Below are 21,303 nucleotides of genomic sequence, written 5' to 3'. Positions count from 1 at the left end.
AACTTATATCATGGAATATTTGATGTCTCAACATGTTCAGCTGGGAAAAATCTCACAAATTACCAAATAGTTTCCTACTTTTATCAAGAAGAGCCATATCAGCATTGGTATCATGGAAGAAAAAAAACAAGAAGCCAAAATACTGTTTAAGATAAGTGCAAATCTATTGGTATCAACTAATCTTTACTATAAACCAAGAAAGCTTTGATAAGAAATATATCTGCTAACTCTGTCGTTAAAGCAATAAAAGTAGCGAGTGAAGCTTGTGATCGTACACTGATATAAGATACCCATTAATTTGTTTCTAGATTTGTATCTTGATCAAGATTGAAATCAACGAGGGCTGGGTCAAACACTTAGTTGCCTATATTTGGATGTGAAACGAAAGTTACATTCAAAGAATTTACTTATCAGTGTTATTTTTACTTTTTTTTAAAAAATATCTCGGAATCTAGGCAAATATCTTTGAATGTGAGGTGGATTGAATGTCTACCATTTAAGTTAGTACTAGTGAGATAGTAGTAGTAAACTATGTTGCACTTTTGAATGCCTTACATGAACTGCCGTATTAAAGCCATTCCCGGGAATTTACTGTTTTTTTAGCTATTGATCGTAATTATTATACTAAGATATCTTCCTTTTCCACAATTTTACGATTTGTCGAACCATAGGTAACTTTAAGTTATATCTTCATAACTCTTGAACCATCATTCAACTTGATGTAATATAAAAATCTGGAAATAGGTGATCCCTCAGAAGCATAAATCACAGCACAATTACAAGAAAATCGAAGACTCGGTTTAATTGAGTCTGTACATGAAGAATAATTATATATATATAATTATTCTTCATGTACAGACTCAATCAAACCGAGTTTCATATACATATTTATTTATAATGCAGCATCTCTCACAGCCCCTTCACTGAAGTGAAGTACGGGCTGTCACACGGCACTTGACACCTGCTGTTGTGAAGAATAAAAATCTGGGATAAATGCGATGCGATTCCAATTCAGCAGACCTTACTGGTAGAGTTTCAACATTTCTAAATACGAAAATGTTCCAAACTTAAGTATCTTGCTTTCGAAACTGGCTCAGATATGAAAACTGATGATAGGCGCGTACATTAAGTATTGCCTTCCTAGGCTTACATGCTGCAGAGCAAAACTGAATGGCCTCTTGAAATGCAAAATTGAACGGACCTTCAGGCATTGTTATGTACTTACAATTGAATCAGCATTGTTTGTTTATATGCAAAATAAAAAAATGTTTTGTTGTTAATATTTGTTTATCAATTAAAAGATAGCTTTTTTAAAAGTTTGGTGTCCTTTGAACTGCAGGATACAAAAGACAGAAGCCCATTTTTAAACTCAACTTCTCGGCTTAATAATAACTAACTAATAACGGAAAAAATAGTGTATGCACTATACAATCATTTTGTGCAAAAAGGCCAAACACTGATACATTGTACCATTTGCAGCTGAGGGATTACGTTTAAGGGTAGAGGCATCATAATTGCAACCACCGTTCATCCCTGCGTGATCGTAAGAAGCGACTAAATGGTTCAAATTACTGGAGTCTAGGCTTTCATCCCTGGTGTTTCTTTATGTTTGTAATTCCCGAGGTTAGCCAAAACCATCGTTCCTGTTTCGGTGCCATATGACCTTAATTGTGTTGGTGTGCCATAAAATCAAACCAAACAAACAAACTATTACCTCTTCAGCTTTTTGTGCTGACCTTATTCGTGAGCTCAGTTACTATACAGAAACAACAAACAACATAAACACTCGTATTGCTTTGGATTTATTTACTATATAAATGATGGTTTACCCAATTTCATTTGGAACAATAACTCATTCATTAAAATATTCAAAACAAATATTATGAACTTTGACATAGAACAATGTTCACAATGTAAAGTGACTGGATAAAAGGACCTTTGGACTTTTCATAAAATTCACTCTTACAGAAATGTGCTGATTTACCGATTAACAAATTCTTTTTTCAATTTAATAGTAGTACATTTCTAAAATTATTTAATATCTTTTAAAGCATTTGAATAAAATAATCGATATACATATATTAAAGTTGATAGGTCTACAATGGAGTAATTTAAATATTAAAACAATAGAAATGTATCAGATATTTTTCATTTAAATATTGCTTGAAAAAAAAGTTGATGACAAAGCGTTTTAGAATGAACATTTATATGATGAACAATCATATTTTGCTCTGAAACATTTTATCATCTACTATATTAATATATGTACTTTCAGATCATAAATCTCACACTTGCCAGCAACATCCATACTCAATTCTTTCATGGTTTTGTGTTATGTCTGATACTAAACACTATCAGTGTAAGTATTTAGTGTATTACATACCTTCCATTATAGACCAATTTACATTAATACTTCCAAAATAATTAAATATTCAACATTCCTTTGGATACGTTTATGTTATTGTTTTAAAGAAGTGCAATTGGTACAATTTCATGTAAAAGTGAATTCGTATGAGGTCCATGTATACAATGATAACATGAAATATATGAAAAATGACCATTTACGAGAAGAGGGAAATAAATGTTAAATGGCACAACTATAACGATATGAAACTATATTGAACAGGTAGAGGAAACATTACAATAAAGGCAGTGTTTGAAGACATACTCGTTCCCTAAAGGCTGTGTTAAATTACTTTGCACTTGCTAATGTATTTTGTGAATTTATATCCCGATTAAAATATACCTATATCAGGATATATCTTGAACTATGCTAATTGAAAAACAAAACAAAGGCTGAACATTAGCAATAGTGTACATGCTGTTTCTCTTTAGTTATATAGGAAACATTTTTTTGTAAATAAATTATCTAGTTAACTTGTGCGCGAAATTGAATCATGAAGTTAAAAAATTATTAAATTAGTTTGGACAATCTTTGGATCTTTACTCTTTTGCCAAAGAAAATTTTTGGCTGATATCTTGTGTATTTATGCTCTGTAACATAGAGTTCTGTTTTGAAATAAATAAAGATTTGTTTTTTCCTATTTTCTCAAATGGATTACTTTTAATTTGAACATTTTTTTCTTACAAAACGTATGGCACAAATATAACGATAAGTTAAGCAAGTCCGTTAACATAATTTGTTACTGTTACATAGTTTTATGTAAAGTAAGAATCACTTTTATGGATACAAACTATGAAAACTAAATAAACTAACATTTACATGAAATTTAAAAAAAAGAAAAACGAAATATCACATCACATATTAACTGACAACATGGCAGACAATTTACCCTTTCAGAATAAACACAGTTTTGTATCCGTTATGCCAAAAAGTATCATTTTGTTTCAGGTATGGTGTCCGTGCCATATACCTTGATAAATTATTGCTGTTAGCAGTTAAGTAAAATTGGTTGCTATTTAATTACTCACAACACGCAAAAATAATATTCTTTGCCGTAACGGATATACAAATTTCAAGTGAATCAATAATGTGTTTCAAATTACCCTGATTTGAAACCGAGACTGTGTGATCACGCGTAATGCATAACTGGCATGAAAATAAAGTTTCACATTTGGCACGGCAAAAATGGTCTCACACTTGACAGGCTGCTCTTGTACAGTCTAATCATGTCTTCAGATTGATTGGTACGAGCTTACATTTGCTTGATTTTATCTCAGATTTGGGGATACCTTCAAACAGCAAATGTTTTTCTAAGCTAGTTTTCAACCGTATGACATATGTAACATAACGGTGTCAGTTATGTCACATAAATGACACGTAATTTAGAAAATAATATTATAATTATTGGCATTTAGTCATTATATTATACAACATGTATATTTTCTTGACACTATCATAATATTGGGAAATGTTCTCTGTTCGTGTTCTCCCGGTCTAAGCATTATCTAAAATTTCTAAATGAAATCAATCTTCTTACGTTCTTTAACAATAATATTTGTGTCCAGAAACCATTATTTAGAAACTCATTTTTCATAAAGAATAATGAAAGAAAAATAACTAACAACTCAGTGACAGATCTTATTTAAAAAGTTAAACATTCAAAATTTGAATACTCGAAAAAGCAAGTAAAGGTATGGCCTTACTTTGTTTTTTGCCTTTGTTTTTCTTTTTGACTTTGGCTGGCATAAGAATCTGATGAATTTTTCTGGTTGATATAGACACACATAGCATCCTTAACTAATGCCAACATTGTAATGTTGTCGACATGGTGCAAGTAGAATTGAATGGCAATATGATTATTATGTAAAACGGCTAATTATATTTATATATAGATTCTAATTTTGTTTCTATATATAACTTTAAACAGACAAATATGCATGTAGTGGAGGTTCAGCTTATTAAGTATTTACTATCTCTTCAGATCACGTGGTTTAGGTTTTTAACCAACTCTCCAGATCACGTGATTAGCGTGTCTATCTTTAGTGACGTATTTATATACAACAGTACAATAGATAAAACTCCTTTGTTCCTACATATTCTTAGCTTATTAAGTAGTATCTGAATGATAAAATCAAGATTTTCAGGGATGTTTTCAAAATATATTCCGATTCTATTGTTTCTGTCGGCCTATATGTTTACATCATGTAAAGCTAGAACCGGAGTTATATATTGTTTAATTTATTGCTAGCATACATTGACTGCAAAACAATCTACATTATTTAAAATGAAAGTTTTACAAAAATCTTAAATTTATTTAACATACCAATCAAGTGAACTATATTGATTTAATTGACATCACTGATATAGTTCATCATGAACCTGAAGCTCTTAGTCATCTAAGACATAGTAGATATGGATTTTGAAGAGGAAAACATGTCGGTAACAACCTTTGTTCTACTGGATAACACGTACCCTTTATAAGTATAAAAATACCACATTAATTGGTCAAATCGGCAGATATAGTATATAATCTGCAAATAATGATCGCTGGAAATAAATATTAAGTATCAATGTTATCTTGTCCCGGAAATAAAGATAAACAAATGACATCAAAGACCTTGAAGAAACACGTCACATGTTTCTTGCCGTTGTGCTAAGATCTGCAAACTTCACACGTTCAATAAAAAAATGATAGTGAACACATCTTTGCTTTCAAAAATCAAAAGCAGTTACCGAAGGACACCACGATCTCGCATAAGTTATATATCGGTTAACTTATGCTGTCTGTAACTAACTTCAATGTGTACACATATAGTGACTGGATAGATGCATGAAATTAAACACAAATAGAATAGATTGCACTCGGATCACATATGTTGTGCTGAGGCAGCCGCTGCGGCCGCATGTGCAGCTGCAGCCTCCTTTGCGCGTTCCTGTGCTGCTTTCTCTAGAGCATTACATATGTTCATGTTTTTGGCTATATGTGGAAGTTTGTGCTCTTTCTTCCATTTCATGCGCCTATTTTGAAACCATATTTTGATTTGTCGTTCAGTCAAGTTTAGCGCATGCGCGATTTCTATTCTTCTTCTCCTTGTAAGGTATTTGTTAAAATGAAATTCTTTTTCTAGTTCCAGGGTTTGATGTCTTGTATATGAGGTGCGGGATCGTTTTGACTCTCCATCATTACTTTCTGAAATAGACCAATAATTTCCCATCTATATTATACACATTATTTATTGAAAGATAACACATGTACTAAAAATTCATATATTATTAAAGTTCTGGTAATTAGAATTTCATTAACACTTCATTTATATGCATAGTTATTTACAATTCTTTAGATATCGTCAATATTTTCAACACATGGTTTTTTTGACAAAAAAGTAAATAAACATCTGAAATGAAGAGAAACAATCAAAGAGTTATTGATTGAAAAATTACATTTGTGAATATTTTTTACCTAAACCAGTATTTATTGTACTTATATAATATTCAGAGGTTCAGTGAAGGCTTCGAATGACATTCATGAATATGTCATCACTGAAAATATCGGTCAAAGCATGATAATGTACTTCTAACAAATACCGATGAATGACACTACAGCATTACGTTCTTTCATGTTCACTTATGTACACTTGTGATCAATTTGTAAGGTTCAATTAAACAGTTAGATGTTAAACAAACGCAGACTGTTGCCTTAAACATTAAAATGATCCCATACTGATAAAGATGATAAGAAACAATATTTTTATCGATTTCATTCAGTATAATGTTATAATGTATAACTGTAAGAGGAAAATGTATATGTTCGATACGTTCTTAAGACATATTTTAGCAACATAAAGTGTTTTGGAAAATTGTAAAAATGTACATCAATTGTGTGTTTTTTCCAAATTGTCAATCTTGATCATTTTCCATAAAGATATGATACCAACAGCTGATTAACATTTAGTTTTACATAAATATTCTTACTGAAATGTTTGTATGAAGAACACAATATTATATCATTTAATATCCGCTTCGTTTAAAATGTCTCAATTCAAGAAGAATAAATAGTTAGTCACGAAGACCATTGCGCAACTTGCACAACATTTTAAGATAAATATGCCTTCTAAAGGAAAGCTTTGTTATATATGTAAAATACGTAATACAACTAACTTATAAAAAGGTTTGTCAAATTCTTTATCAAAATCTTTAACTGTGCAAGACACATATTTTTGAAAACAGTAATTATATTTTTCTAACATTTACTTTATATTATCATTATATATAGACGTTTCTGTTTTGATATGCTAACTAGAACATGAAACGTTCAAAAACAGTGGGCCAAGCAAATAAAAATACCACAAACAACCTAAGATGAAGATATATTGCACAAAATAACCTTATAATCTTTCATGACATAAGATATATTATATTTAATTAATAAAAAAACTGTTGACATGAAAAAATATATTCTCCGCTTAGAGTATGTGATTACAAATACACCGCTGGGTCTGACACTTAGCTAAAATATTGCGTGTCAACTTACGTTACCCCATGAAAACGGGAGAAAAATGCATCTATTTATGTATGTCAACATTCTAAAACATATTTACACCTTATTTATTCGGTGTTAATTTTGTTAAAACTTTGGTAGAGAGAAAATTACGGACAACGCATCTGAAAAATGGATTAAGTAAATGAAAAATTTATTCAGTCAAGGTATTGTGCAATAGATCATTTTAGTAAATAATCCGTTATCAAATACAAGGATATCAACAAAGAATACGTTTTTGTTTTGTTTTGTTTTAGAGTTTTGTTGACGTTTCAAGAAAAAAATATGATCTTGCGTGACCAGTCTCTCTTCGAGATACCAGATTGTTTCAACAAATTGATCCTGAAGCTTACTGTATTTTGTTTATAATATTGTTTTTGTTCTTGTGTATAAAGGCTTATTATTAATTATTAAAGGTAAATAGAAATAAAAGAAATAAGAAATAGCCTTTTGGTTTACTTTAAGAAAGCATGCACATATTACATGAAATATTTTTGCCCTAGAATATCTTGAACGAATTATTTCTGTTATTGAACACTAGTGGTAGGATGCAGTGTAAGCAGTAAGCAACTGTTAAGATAAATAAAAAAAAGAGAAATGAAAAAATCATGTAAGCCCTATTAAATCAATTAATATCTTATATAATGTTCGTTACTTTTTTAAGCTCCTAACTGAAAAAGGAAATAGCTTTGTTTGTGCTAGGCGACTTTGATAACGGATTTTTCTCTGACGGACATTAACTTTGTACATTTTGTTAAAAATATGTTGAGGTATATTATATCTAATACCGCCGGACTATAAATATTGTTGTCTTCTTTGCGTGGAATAGTACACACGGCAAAGGATTATTCCAATTGTGAATTTAACATTCCTTCCAAATTGCTATTGCCAAAACGACCGATGCAACAATCTGAAAGCCTGATGTTTTAAAATATGTAGTCTGTATGTCATAGTTAAATCATACAAGCAATAAATTATCTGACGATGAGTATATTAGACAGTCCAGATGACATTATATTGTTTTAGCGACGCCCGCGAGTCATTAAAACGCAGTTAATGACAAAAGTGTTTAATGTCTTTCACAAATTATAACAGTTGACAGGTTTCAGTGTATGTATACACATGTAAACTGTTATCTACTGCAATAAAATAGTTCTACATAATATATATTCTACAGATTTTTTAAAATAGTAGTTCTTTTAGAAATGTGTTGGTTATTTTCCTAAGCAGTTTTTACCAGAAAAAGGAATTTTGATTGAGGACAACATTCTTGAATATGTTTTCATGTCATGTAAAACAAGTTTGCGAATTCATATTCTAATTATAAATCAACGTGTTTGCGAACAGATCCATCACACATATGCACTGTACGAGTCAAAAATATTTAGACAGGTAAAAGTTAAAATAAACACTTTTTTCTAAAAAGATATTATTTCAATATGCTGAGTGACATCATAGAGAACGTGCCAGATAATAAAAAAATGTTTAAGAAAACCTGCGGACAGTGTTTTCAAGAAAATGACATTAACAAATTGTGAAAATATAAAATGAATAGAACATGCTAAAACATGTAGACTTTATTTTTCCCATGTGATATTAAACGTTGTTAATCTTATAATGAAATGTTTATCATTAACAAATATATGTAACATTATTTCGGTAAATATGGATTATTGTTCTTATTAATAAAACAGATATTTTGTGACGGTTAAATTGCTGGGCTTAAGGCAAGATTACAAATATTGTAGATAATATTTGTTTGAAAATTGTTATATCACGGATTAATGTGTTATTCTTAATTGATCCTATGGGAAATCATAAATTTATCCCCACTGTAATGTTATTAATTCAATCGAGGAAAAAACCTTCAGTAAATAAATGGATAACATTTAGATGTGCTTTAAAACTGTAAGAGGGAAATGTAATGAGATAAAAATGCCGTTACACAACATCAAGCTTCTAATAATCATGATTTATAGAGTAAAATGTGTTTTATATAACATGTGTTCAAACAAATCATAAAGAAAAAATGGGAAAAGGTTATTTTTTAATGGTACAATGTTGACCATTTGTAATCATTAACTAGGGCAAGAAACTATTTGTTTGGCAATTTTTAAATATACGTATATATATTGTAAGTCCCACCAACACGGTAAAGACCATATAGCAATTTTTCCAGCTTTACAAGTGGAGGAAGACATCAGTGTATTTTGTTAGGTCTACCGTATGTCGGCAAGATTTTTCCGTGCCTGACATGATTTGAAATCTTAAGAAGCATTTTGGTCCAAATATTGGACGAAATTGGTCAGAATCATATTTAAAAAAACTGAAAATTATATTTTATAATTCATCGAAGCTATGGCATTCTCAAAAACACTTTATTTTTAATAAGAACTTCTAGAATTCTAAAAGAAAACTACGTGTTAAAAATGGATGTTCTATTCCTATTGTTTACGTTATGCTTTCCCTAAATAAAATGCTTCTGAAATGCGACTTTGTCAACTTCAACCAAATAAGCAGACGTCAAAGTCATATGCTGTTCTGCATATCTGCATGGTGCAGACGTAATTATTCTAAAAATGGTATATTTACAAAATCAATATTTTTAGAAAGAAACCCCGCAATTCAATGAATACACAGGCAAATCAAAGTTTATATAACTGAACCATAATTTATTCCAACAATTGATATTTCAGTCTTTATCGTTTTTGTTTGTCTTTTAGCAAAGTGTTACAATTTGATATGCAATAATTTTGATTTAAAGGATATATCCCCTTGCACTTAAAAAGAACATCTTTAAAACTGGAAAAATAAAATAACATAAACTACATGCAAATATTTTATTATGGACTGTTGATCTTCACGTAACATAATTATTACACTTATACAAAGTAACAGGGGATTTTTACACCATTTACTGTATAAAGTATCACTTTTTATTCTATACAAACAAAGGTTATATAGATAAATCAAACTAGATGCAACAGCCTGTAAATCATATATCCACCATAAACTATGTAAATCTAGCATTTCATTACAATTCTAGTTGTCATATGTTAAGATGTTGGAATATTAAAATATCAATTATATGCTAGTCAAAATGAAAAATTGTTGAATAAAGTAAAAGAAACGCTTGAAACAAAACGTTGTGATGACAAAACCTTTTAAGATATTCAGTTCGGAATTAAAAGATAATATTTAAATGTGAAATATCTTATTAATCTCAGGACACATCTTGATTAAAAGACACTTTAATGCATCATTAAAACCTTTTGTGTCATTTTCTTGTTATAATAAATTTAATGGATTATAATTCAAAGAAAATGGCGGATGAAAGTGTTGTCAAACACAACAGGCAGTTTTATTCTCTGGATAAACAATCTATGATAAGAATGAAACAGAAATATACATTATATATACACTTTGGGTATTAGGTTGCTCTTTTTTCGAAGAAGTTAGGATGGGAAAATAAATAGCTAACAATTTAGAAGAACATTTACAAATACAAATAGTACACTTTGAAGAATTAAAGTGAACACAAATATGCAATATTTACCCTCATCATTGTCCATTCCTCTTGTGAAACTCTCAGCCTTTTTGCCTGTATAAAGGAATAAAAATAATTTTGCTACTGTACAATAAGGAACATTTCGACATGCAAGCAGAACAAAATCATATGAAATAAATATGAAGAGCAACAATAAATTATTGATTGTTTGCCTATTTGGATGACCACAAAGCTTTCATTTGCATGAAATAATTTGACAACAAAATAATCTAAAAAAGAATTGATCATGTTATTTTATCCAAAAGGGATACCTAAAGGTGTTGTCAGTCATTTGTTTTCTCTTTTGCGATTTCTTTACCAGTTAGTTTATTATTCCAAAATCAATATTAAACGAGAATATCTCTTTGCTATGCAATTGCTGTTGTTTCTTGTTGTTTTTTCTTGTTGTTGTTTATTATTGTTTATAGCGATTGCGCAAGTAACTCTTTAGTCTTTGAAATTTTGGAGATGTATAAAAAGACGCTTTAAGGAATTTGCAATTGTAATACAAGGATTAAAATACAATTGTGTTGTCAAATTATGTCATTATGAATAAATAATCAAATTATTCATTTTTTGACATAAATCATTTCATACGCAGTCGTAGTAGCAACTTTTTGTAACAAAAGCTCCTTCTGGGTTGATAGACAATTTAATGCACTATAAATATATCAAATCATCAATTTTAATCCAAATTAGGTAAACTATTTTATTTCATAGAAATAAAAACGGTGAATGATCTATTTAAGTGGACTCTTTTTATTCAGGTGGTTTTTGATTCGTTACATTAATGCAATTTATCATTTACAATGTATTTATTTGATCTATTGTTGATGATAAATCAAATAATAAGGCGATGTCATTTAATTACCCAACAATACTGTCAAATTGTGTCAATATATTTCAGGTGATGATTTTTTTGACAGAATAAATCATCTGAAACATTTAGATTAACTTTGCTTTAAGAAAATAAAGCGAATATTGGAAAAATATACATTTGCTTGGAATTTTAAGCAATTCATAAAAAAAAACATTTTCTGTATTGAAATGGTATACACATCTTCGTCAGTTTTTAACTCACAAATCATTCTAAAATCGATGCTGTGTCATAAATCAATATATTGATTTTAAATGTTTCAGTTAATGAGTAAACAATTTTGTTATAGAAAAAATTAAAATAACTTTTTTTGCCATTTCTTATATTATTTAAATTTAATATTAAGGATATATTAAGAATAAACACATGACAACAACATGATTACATTTGCAACATCATTCAATCATTTTAATTCATATTAAAAATAAAAGTATGATCTAATATCCATTGAATTTAACACCATAAGAACATCATTTATTTCCACTCTCTCGAGGAAGAACAGCATTTGAATGCTTCTAAATTTATTATTTATTATCCTTTTCTCTGGCAAATATAATTCATTGCACCTCGAACGTATTCAAACGCTTGTAAATTCTTACAATGCCCACTAATCAAATGTTTTGATCTGTAGTATTTTAAGTAAGTAATTTATATCTACTCTGTACTTTTCAAGTTTTTGAAGTCCAGTTATTTATACTTTTACGACATCTGAAGCGTAAGTATGTGGAAAATCCTTTGTATAATGTATAATATAATTTATATTAAGAGCAGACGACAATGCTAAATCGTGACAGGTCATGTGATAAAAATCTCTTTTGCCATTGATAATTTGCCCATTTAATAAAAGGGACGTGAAACGTTTTTTCTTTTGAAGTCTTTCTTATTTTTCAACAAGTTATTAATCAAAATTTGGCATTATGTATGAAAAATCGATATTTTACCAATTTTTAGTCTTTGTGTACTAAAATATTACTATTTTTTCAGAAATATGCTTAACATGTGTATATAAATTGATAAAAATAAACATAAAATGACGTTTTTTTCCCTATTTTTAAACAGGCATGTAATCTGAATAAAGTAAATATTCTGAATAATAAATATTTGAATTAGTTATTTTATTAATGCACATGAACAGGTGATGATCTAAATATTTTGTCAATGGCATCTATTTCTATCGTTGACCGTACTGTACAAAAAAAAGTGCTATTTTGAAAGTTTATCCTTGTTTTAAATGTAAGCCAAAATGAAGCTATAAGAGTACTATTCTTTTCCCAAACAATATCATTTAACTATATCTTAATCATTTGTGTCTTTGTCATTTAAAAATGATTGTGTTCAACACTGAGAAGCCAATAACTCATAATCTTAGAAAAGTTATAGTAAATTCAAAGACGTGATGCACTTTTAAATGAATACGAGTATTCTTTCTTTCTCAAATGTATATGCACTTTTAGAAGACTATACAAAGTTGAATCTAAAGAATGAAATCGCTCTATTTCAAAAGTACAGTAGAGGCGTGGGTTAGCTATAAAATGTAAATCTAATATAACCGCATGTATTTAAACCGTCTTTTAATGATTCGAACCTACTTAGTGAAACCACAAATGTGAAATGTTGAAATTTATATGGAACCTATTAGTAGCAGAGTGAGAATTATAATGGAAACAAAATGCTTTGCTGAAAAAAAATTGTTGTGTTCAAAGATTTGAGCTCAGTTTCCCGACAAAGTCCAGTTTTACATGTTTATCTACAAAGGTACATGGAATCTTTAAGATAAAAAAGAAATCAGAAAAACAACTTAATCAATTTGATAAACAAAATATTTCTTCTGAAATCTATATTTAGAGCGTGCCAGCATGAAACCCAGAAATAATTAAAAAGAATAGTTGATAAACACTACCTTTTTGGTCAATCTTGTGACCATTACTTCGTTATATCATTTCAGTTAAAACTTTCTTGTGTCTGACAGTCATTTTTATATTGTCATTTTTATGTCATTTGAAACAAAAAGAAAAAAGAGCGAATACCCTGATAAAGACAGAGCTTAACTGATCTTAATTGTAGATTTTTTTTGTAAAAAAAAAAAAAAAAAAACTTATGTAAATACAATATCATGGTATCTTTTCAGTGCACCGTTTAAGATTCTGTTATACGATACCATATCTTGTTTTATAGGACCATTTATTTAATCGTGTAGAAGTGTAAACAATGGAAACACGATGACTGATAAGTATTATCCGACATTTATATCACTTTTACGATCACTACCATTAGTATATCGCTTTTTGATTGGTTCATGCACTCCCTTTGAAGTTTGCCGCATTACGTTTATATCGAGTTTCTGAAAAATCGATATGCATACGAAATGAGATAATAAGACATTTTTCACTATTAATGTTCTGTTATTCCCCATAAAATTATCCGATATCTATAGATATCACGTCTGAAACTTTAAAGACTGCAACTGTGGTTTCCTAACTTCAGTGTTCTCCGGCTGTACCGTTTGTGAATGTAATTTTTAATGTATTTACATTCTACTGCAGTTATAATCTCTTTGATTCATTTATCCCCAAATTTTACATTATTAATTGAAAAAAAGGTCTTTTAAGGCAGAGAAAATTAAGATAGAATTTTTATTTCAACTCTGACGGTGTATATTGGACCTAAGGTAATAAAAACGTCAAGTTTAACATTTGCCTATGCCTTTCGTATAGCGATATGCCCCATAAAAATGATTTATTGACGCAAAGGCGCCAAAAAAGCAAAAACGGGAGTAGTGTGAAATGTTCATACATAGTTCATTTTTCACTTATCCTTAATATCTGTCTTCCCTCATTTTTGTCGAACAATCTCTTATAATCGTTTTAAACATCGTAAAAGTGCCATAAAAATTTCGTAGCCTTTGCGATAAATTTAAGAGTTTAAATGAGTAACCATTGGTTTAATTGAATTTATGGTTATTTTTGTTACAACTCAATAGAGTTTTAATCAGAATCTAGTTGACAGTTGAGCATCATTATCTCATTCCAATTTGTTTTATGATACAAATATTATATGATGTTAAGTGTCCAAACAAAATAAAATGCTTGAAGTAGTAGAAGAAAAGGAAATAAAAAGAATGCAATATTTCTAGTGTACTTCTGAAGACGAGTAGAGTTTAGTCTTTGAAAAAAAAAAACAATAACAAACAAACACAAACCAACATACAAAACAAACAAAAACAAACAAAACTACTACACAGGACTAATTAATACAATTGCTGTCCGTGGTGAGGTTTTTTATGATATTTTCCCTACCATTAATGTTGAAAATAACATTTAAATTAGTGTATAATGATCAAAAATATGATCATTTCCAGGTGGATGTTTGCTTTCGATAAACATACACTTTGCTGTTTATATATGAATGTGTATCTCTTCAAACACGTCTACACATATGTCACTGTACCTGTATAAACACCCCCTACACATATGTTTGTGTAGACGTGTTTATAGAGACAAATGTACCATGCATGTATGTTTATACGTAATTAGAATAGAGAATGGTTACTTTACCACTTAAATGGTTGGTTATTTTAAGCATATTTACTCCCAAGACCAAAATATAATTATGTTATACATTAGTTTTTTAATGTCAACTCAGTTTATTCAAGTTGAAAATAAGTAACATTATGTTCGAATAAATGTGTGGTCTGCTAAAACGCATTTAGAAAATGGCATATATGCCAATATGCTGTAAATTTATTAATACAGATCTTCATAACATTATGTTAGGCATTGGGTTTATTGTCAATTGTAATTATTTCAGAGTATCTTTCAGTTTTTGTTTCATTTGCAGTCGTTGCTGTTAACAGATCATTCTTGTGGGAATAATAAATCAATTCTATAATTGTTAGTCTATGTGAAAGATAATGTACGTTTTATCACCTTGAATAAATCGATGCAATAAAATATGATGTGTCAGTTAATCACATTGTTGTTGCTGTTGTTGTTTTTGTTGTTGTTGTCATTGTGTCTTTATCAATACATTGTTTAGAAAGACCTTTCAATAACATTCAGAAAGCTTCTGATAAATGCAGATACTATACCGTTTTGGAACCGATGTAATATGAACATTCAAAATTTGAATAGGTGTATATTTAAATATGTTTTTATTTCTAAAGAGAGAACTAGTCAAATTCAAACTGGCATTTTGTGTAACATTATCTCCGTAATGTCGTCTGCTGCAATTAGATGATTGTACACGAGCATACAGAACATGGTTCATAATTTATGCAACGCAAATTACATTTTAATGCTCTTAAAATTCGTTACCGAGACAATTTACACGTAACATTATTATACAAGAGTGTTTTGATTTTAAGTACCCTGGCTTTTATTATAAAATGCAGGAAGCATTATGCAGAAAATTTGTCGTCTGCGTGAATCATTATGAAAATAATTGTCGTGTATGATGGTGATTGGTGTGCTATTATCACACACTATATTGTGTAACATATAATATGACATTCTTTATTGTTCTTACTGGTTAACCTCTGGAATATAACCATTATATATAGAAATTAGGCCTAACAAGAGCACATTTAAAATGTACAAGAACGACGATAAAATGATAGTATCTAAGCATGAGTTTAGCTGGACAAATGCCGCTCATATTCTTCAAAGCTTCATGCCTGTAGATGAGCCGTTATATTTCTAAAAAAAAACAAACTTGCGTGATTAACGCTGTGAGAGCTATTTTTGCATATTTTGACCTATTGTTTTTGGTAATTAAAGTTAATTGTAAGTGGCGTTTGTAATCACTTTACATTATTTGACTTTAAAATACTTTTACAAAACTTTCATAAAACTGAACATGAATCGGGAGGCAGGCTTTAACTTAAATTAAAATAAGAATATCCCTTATGATAGGACTGTTTCTTTTATTAGGGGAAAAAATATTGGCTTCATATCATAAAGTTTTAGAAAAAAAAGTCTTACAAACTTATGTCTCTAAATTTGTAAATTTGAAAAATACAAATATTTATTAAAAAATTGATCCAAATTTTGTATACCATACTGACAAAATTATTTGTAAAAATTTTGCATGGGAAGAAAATATCTAATTAAATCATTTCAGAAGTCTGTCTTCATAAATCACCATTCTTGTGACCTTAAATGTTGTGCCCCGTGGTGTTATTTATCCACGGTGGAAAGAAAATATACATATTATGTACAATGAAGTCTGAGGCCTGCTGACTTTTAAAATGGGCTGGTTTATTCTTACTTAAAGATCTAGGATATTTACCTGATTTTAGTTTATTTACCTTAACAGCGCAAGACTTTGAATTTGAATACCTTCAAAATTGTATGCGTGAAATTACTTGGCGTGAGTCTATGGTTGAGGATAAAAAAACCCAAAATTTTACTATCAAAGTAGAATATGTTTAATCAAAATATGACATTCTATAAATTGTTGGTAATTTCATTTTGGTCAAAAGAAGCTAATTTTAGTAGGAAAATAACCTAGGGTGAGACTTTATACGGCCGCCACCACATTATAACATCATTATCGATTTTTAAACTAAGCGGTCATTCCCGATTCATAAATGTTAAATTTGCATATTGTACAAATAGAAAAACACACACACATAAAACAAACAACACGTTGTTAGATTCTCTGCATCTAAGATACCGGAGTTCGAGGTTATAAAAAAATTCTCCTAGCTCCAACTTAGATCTCAGTTATTTGATTGGTCAGAAACCCCAACAGAATGTACACTGTCCAATTCAAATTTTTAGATTTGAGACAGAACTATGAAAATAGTTTTATAACATCGAGACCTGTTTTTGGTAAGTGCCAATGACTTATTTCATTATTTCAATATGCTCTAAGCTTCATAAAAATACTTTAAAGTGTAGTATTCACCTTGCAATGTTGCTGGATCATGCATTCTTATGAACTTTAATTTGCTTTGTTATTGTCTTCCTCTTACTTGTCTGATAAGGTCAAAGTTTTGTTTTAATGTTTCCATGTCATCTTAACCTAGACGAAACATATAATTCGACGGGTCGGTTAATGTCCCATTGGTTTATCAATTTATGTTCATATGTAAATTGACAAGATGTGATTAATTTTCCAGCAGAATGCATGCACAAAAAATATTTTCTGAACAGATGCTGAGAAATATTATTATAATAATCAAAGTATGCCTACAGTGAAGTAATGCAAACATTACACACATTTACATCAAAGAGTTTCCTAATTTCTTGTGGGTACGAAATGTAATTGTTTACCAACACAATGCTTAGTAGCAGAATTTCTACGCCAGCATTTACATATTTGTGATTTCTTATGTACCATCATCTTAATTGGTCACAGTAAAAAAGACAACACTTTGCCTGAGTAACTTACATATAACGATTATTCTAAATTTCCTTAACTGTTTTGTACGTTGATTTTAAATTGCATTGAATAATTGTTTAATATGCATTGCAAATATAATCATTGGATATAAACTATATTTATCTTTGACTGTCAATTATCTTATTTACATTCGGTTGTTAATCACTTCCTGACCATTTGTGTTAAAATTTACCACTGGTATGCACCGGTCTATTCACCCTAAACAAGTTTTGTTGTTTACACTTCAGTTCCTAATGATAAAGAATTTCAATTTTCAGAGAACTTGTATTTGAGGTTTGTTATCAGTGTTGCTTATTTACTCTCAAAATTATTTATTTTACAACATTGTTTTGCACTATTTTATTACATATGATACGCACATAACAAAATAATATAATTATTTGAGTTCATGTGTTATTTTAATATATGATAAGGTCAAATATTGACATAAAGCCGGTGCTAGGGGGCCTTCGACATGACCACACAGTACATTACAGAGTGATTTTCAACTGTTTTTTCTCACTGCTCTAGAGGCACCTACGTTTCCTAGAATTTAAATCAATGAACCAGCAAAGCGAAATATGCTTTAGAAAAACCTATTCAGTTCACTTTCATTTTGGGAAATCTCATCATGTTGAATGTACGAGAATGTAAATATGCTTACCATCTCTATTATTTAAGATTATTCCATAAATTCAAAATAAAGTTTAGCCACAAAACTTGTTTTATTTGTTCCTTGCTGTTTCTCACTTACAAAGGAGCATGACAAACCTTACCCACCAAGACATGTTCTTGCATACAATTTTCAATATTGAACACATATATATAAAGGTACCATACAAAAATCAAATATTTTACATGTTATGTTCTCTAATAAATTTAGAGAAATATAGATTTATTTGGGTCGCAAATGTTTTCGAAATAACAAGAGTCTAAATAACAACAGTAAGATTTCGATAATAATAGCATGGACATCTTGATTTCAGTTAATAAAAATCTGGAGAAAGGTGAACCTTCGGAAGCATTAATCACAACACAATTACATGAAAATTGAAGACTCGGTTTGATTGAATCTGTACATAAGGGATAATGAAAAAGTTTAACATTCCTCACGTCCCCTCTAGCACCGGCTTGATCTGTACACAATTTTCAAATATGAAAAACAAGATCAACAAGGAAGGGCGGCGTTAAATGAACGCAACCCCCCACACGACCCAGCAACACAGGACCACCACACTACAAATGCTGGAATCTATGATCCCGAAGGACCAGAAAACTATAACAACACTAAAGTGAAGCCATTAAAAGACACACAAAACGCCAAAATATAAATAAATATATTACAGACCTTTTTCCTTGTACATGTTATACAATGAGTAACTTTTGTTTTCTTTTATCAGGTATGTTTTTATTCATAAGCGGATGATTATTTCACTTAAGTGATGTTTGATTGAGAAAAACCTGTTTGATGCTTTGTAATAAAGTAATAAAGCAACGATTTCTATTTGTAATAGCTATTTTTCATTAATATTGTAGCACTTTGCTTCAAGCCAAGCATTTTAGTTTGATCAATGCCAATCTGATTTTCAGAGACTTTATGAAAAATGCAATTTCAATAGCTTTTGGTTGTTTTCTCAAATCGTTTAGAAACTGTATTGTGTTATAGAGCATAAATGTTTCAAACGATTAGTCATTTTGAAAGGCATATAATGTTATTTAGGACTGAATTATAAACTTTCAGTGAAGGTCAATAAAACCGGAAACGAAGGTGCCGTTACGATTTGCAGTAAATGCACTGAAGCAGATTTAAGTTTAAATTACGTTAGATTATGTTATTAATCCGTGAAATTCTGTCTCGACATTCTATAGATTTTTTATTTTTTGCTTGTCACTTTCATATTGTTTGATATATCGTTTGAACAGGTTCTGTTTTATAATTCATACTTAGAGTCCCTTCCCTTTCCTTTCGATCCGCTAATGAAGAAATGAATAAACCCCTTTATTTAGGTTAGAGAACAGATGTAGACATAAACGTCCTACATTTACACAGTTAATTATATATAATGTTTATTTTTGTCACAAATCCGTGTCATTAAAGGTGTGTAATTGTGAATTGACTAAGTGCTCTTTTATTATTAGAAATCCTGACATATCTTAAATGGGTTCTTCAATATGTGCCATGAAGTTACCAATCGATTCATAAAAGATAACAATAAAAACATGCATTTACAAATGGAGGATTCCTTTCACATTTGTTTCATACACATTCATTTTGCACAAAAATATGTTATTAATAATTCTAATAAATGTCATACCATTCCTTTGTCACAGTTTGAATTGTTATATATTCAATTAACAATTTACACCAAAGGTTATACCATTGTCTGTAATGAAATGAAATTCTGCGACAATTTAAATTTTTAATTATTTGCTTTATTGCATTCTTTTATACGTTTAAATTGACCTTTTCAAAGAAGCATATATATTATTTATCCGATTCATTGGCAAAAAAGCTTGATATCTCCCGACATTTGTTTGTCAAAACATAACGCAAACTCTACTTTAGAAAAAAAGCCATTTACACAAACGACATTATGGAACAGTTATCGACTCAAACGACATCAACACACTTTTTACTATCTTTATAGGATCAAACCGTCCTTCTTACAAAGAAAAAAAGTAAAGTATTAATGCTGTTTTGACTACAGCTAAATATAAAAATGATGTTTTAAATACTTAAATGATGAAATGTTTTACAGATAGAACATTTCGTCCTACGCAATACTATGCAGACAGTCATTATCTGTACAAAATTTCCTGCAGAAGATTAATTCAGGAATGTTTATATCAAGCATAATCACTTTTTAAATGCAATTTACCTTCTACATTGTAATGGTTTTGCCTGGTTTTGAATTTAGAAGAATTCATTCATTTTTTAAGGGATTTCAATTACAACATACAATGATTGAGCTACCAACAGCTAAGAACCAGGTCGGACAGCACATATGTGCAGGCTGGTCTGGCTCTTAGCCTGTTGCAAAAGTCAAGTCATTTTTTATTCCAGCAGTTTAGGGGTTGATAATATACAGTTGAAACAAGACACAATAACTTAAAATCTGTATATGACTAAAATTACTTTTCTCCAAGGATCGAGAGTACATTTTAGCCCCTACCACATCATCACATATGATTATTAATATAAGCATAAGAAATGGCAACATTGACGTCAATATCGCAATTACGCCTTGTTGTAACCTAGATAACGTATAACAGAATTATATCATAATTAAAAACTATTGCCACCAACTAAGAAAAGTTCTTCCATCACAACACCATAATTCGTATTTGTTGTATTATTGTATCTCATTGATCAAGCATTATGCATATCTTAATGTGAAATATTTTCATAACAAAAAGTATATTCATATAGATTAAATCCTTATCAAATTTGAATTTGTTCCAAATATGAAATATTGGCATAACGTGGAATGCAAACATTGAGTGATAAATAAATACTGGTAAGAACATTTTAGCCACTTAAGAAAGTAGAAAAC

At 29.7% G+C, this 21,303-nt stretch overlaps 1 protein-coding gene across 3 annotated transcripts in view; it reads right to left on the bottom strand.

Moving 5' to 3' along the window:
• Positions 1 to 1,782: 1,782 nt before the first annotated feature.
• LOC132739021 (homeobox protein Hox-A5-like) overlaps positions 1,783 to 21,303 on the bottom strand; it is a 55,679-nt gene continuing 36,158 nt past the window's right edge. For all 3 annotated transcript variants that reach the window (XM_060726660.1, XM_060726661.1, XM_060726662.1), the window contains exons 4-5: positions 10,498 to 10,542; positions 1,783 to 5,594 (exon numbers count right to left, since the gene is read on the bottom strand). In XM_060726660.1, the coding sequence (XP_060582643.1) occupies positions 5,272 to 5,594; positions 10,498 to 10,542 (368 nt within the window). In that variant the 3' untranslated portion in view covers positions 1,783 to 5,271. The remainder of the gene's footprint in view (positions 5,595 to 10,497; positions 10,543 to 21,303) is intronic.

The sequence above is a fragment of the Ruditapes philippinarum genome, unplaced genomic scaffold (assembly GCF_026571515.1).
Source record: "Ruditapes philippinarum isolate M1 unplaced genomic scaffold, ASM2657151v2 ctg1_1_1_1_1, whole genome shotgun sequence".
In the NCBI taxonomy this organism is placed as follows: Eukaryota; Metazoa; Mollusca; class Bivalvia; order Venerida; family Veneridae; genus Ruditapes; species Ruditapes philippinarum.
The sequence above is the reverse complement of the archived record's forward strand: the minus strand, read 5'-3'. Positions and strand labels throughout refer to the sequence as shown.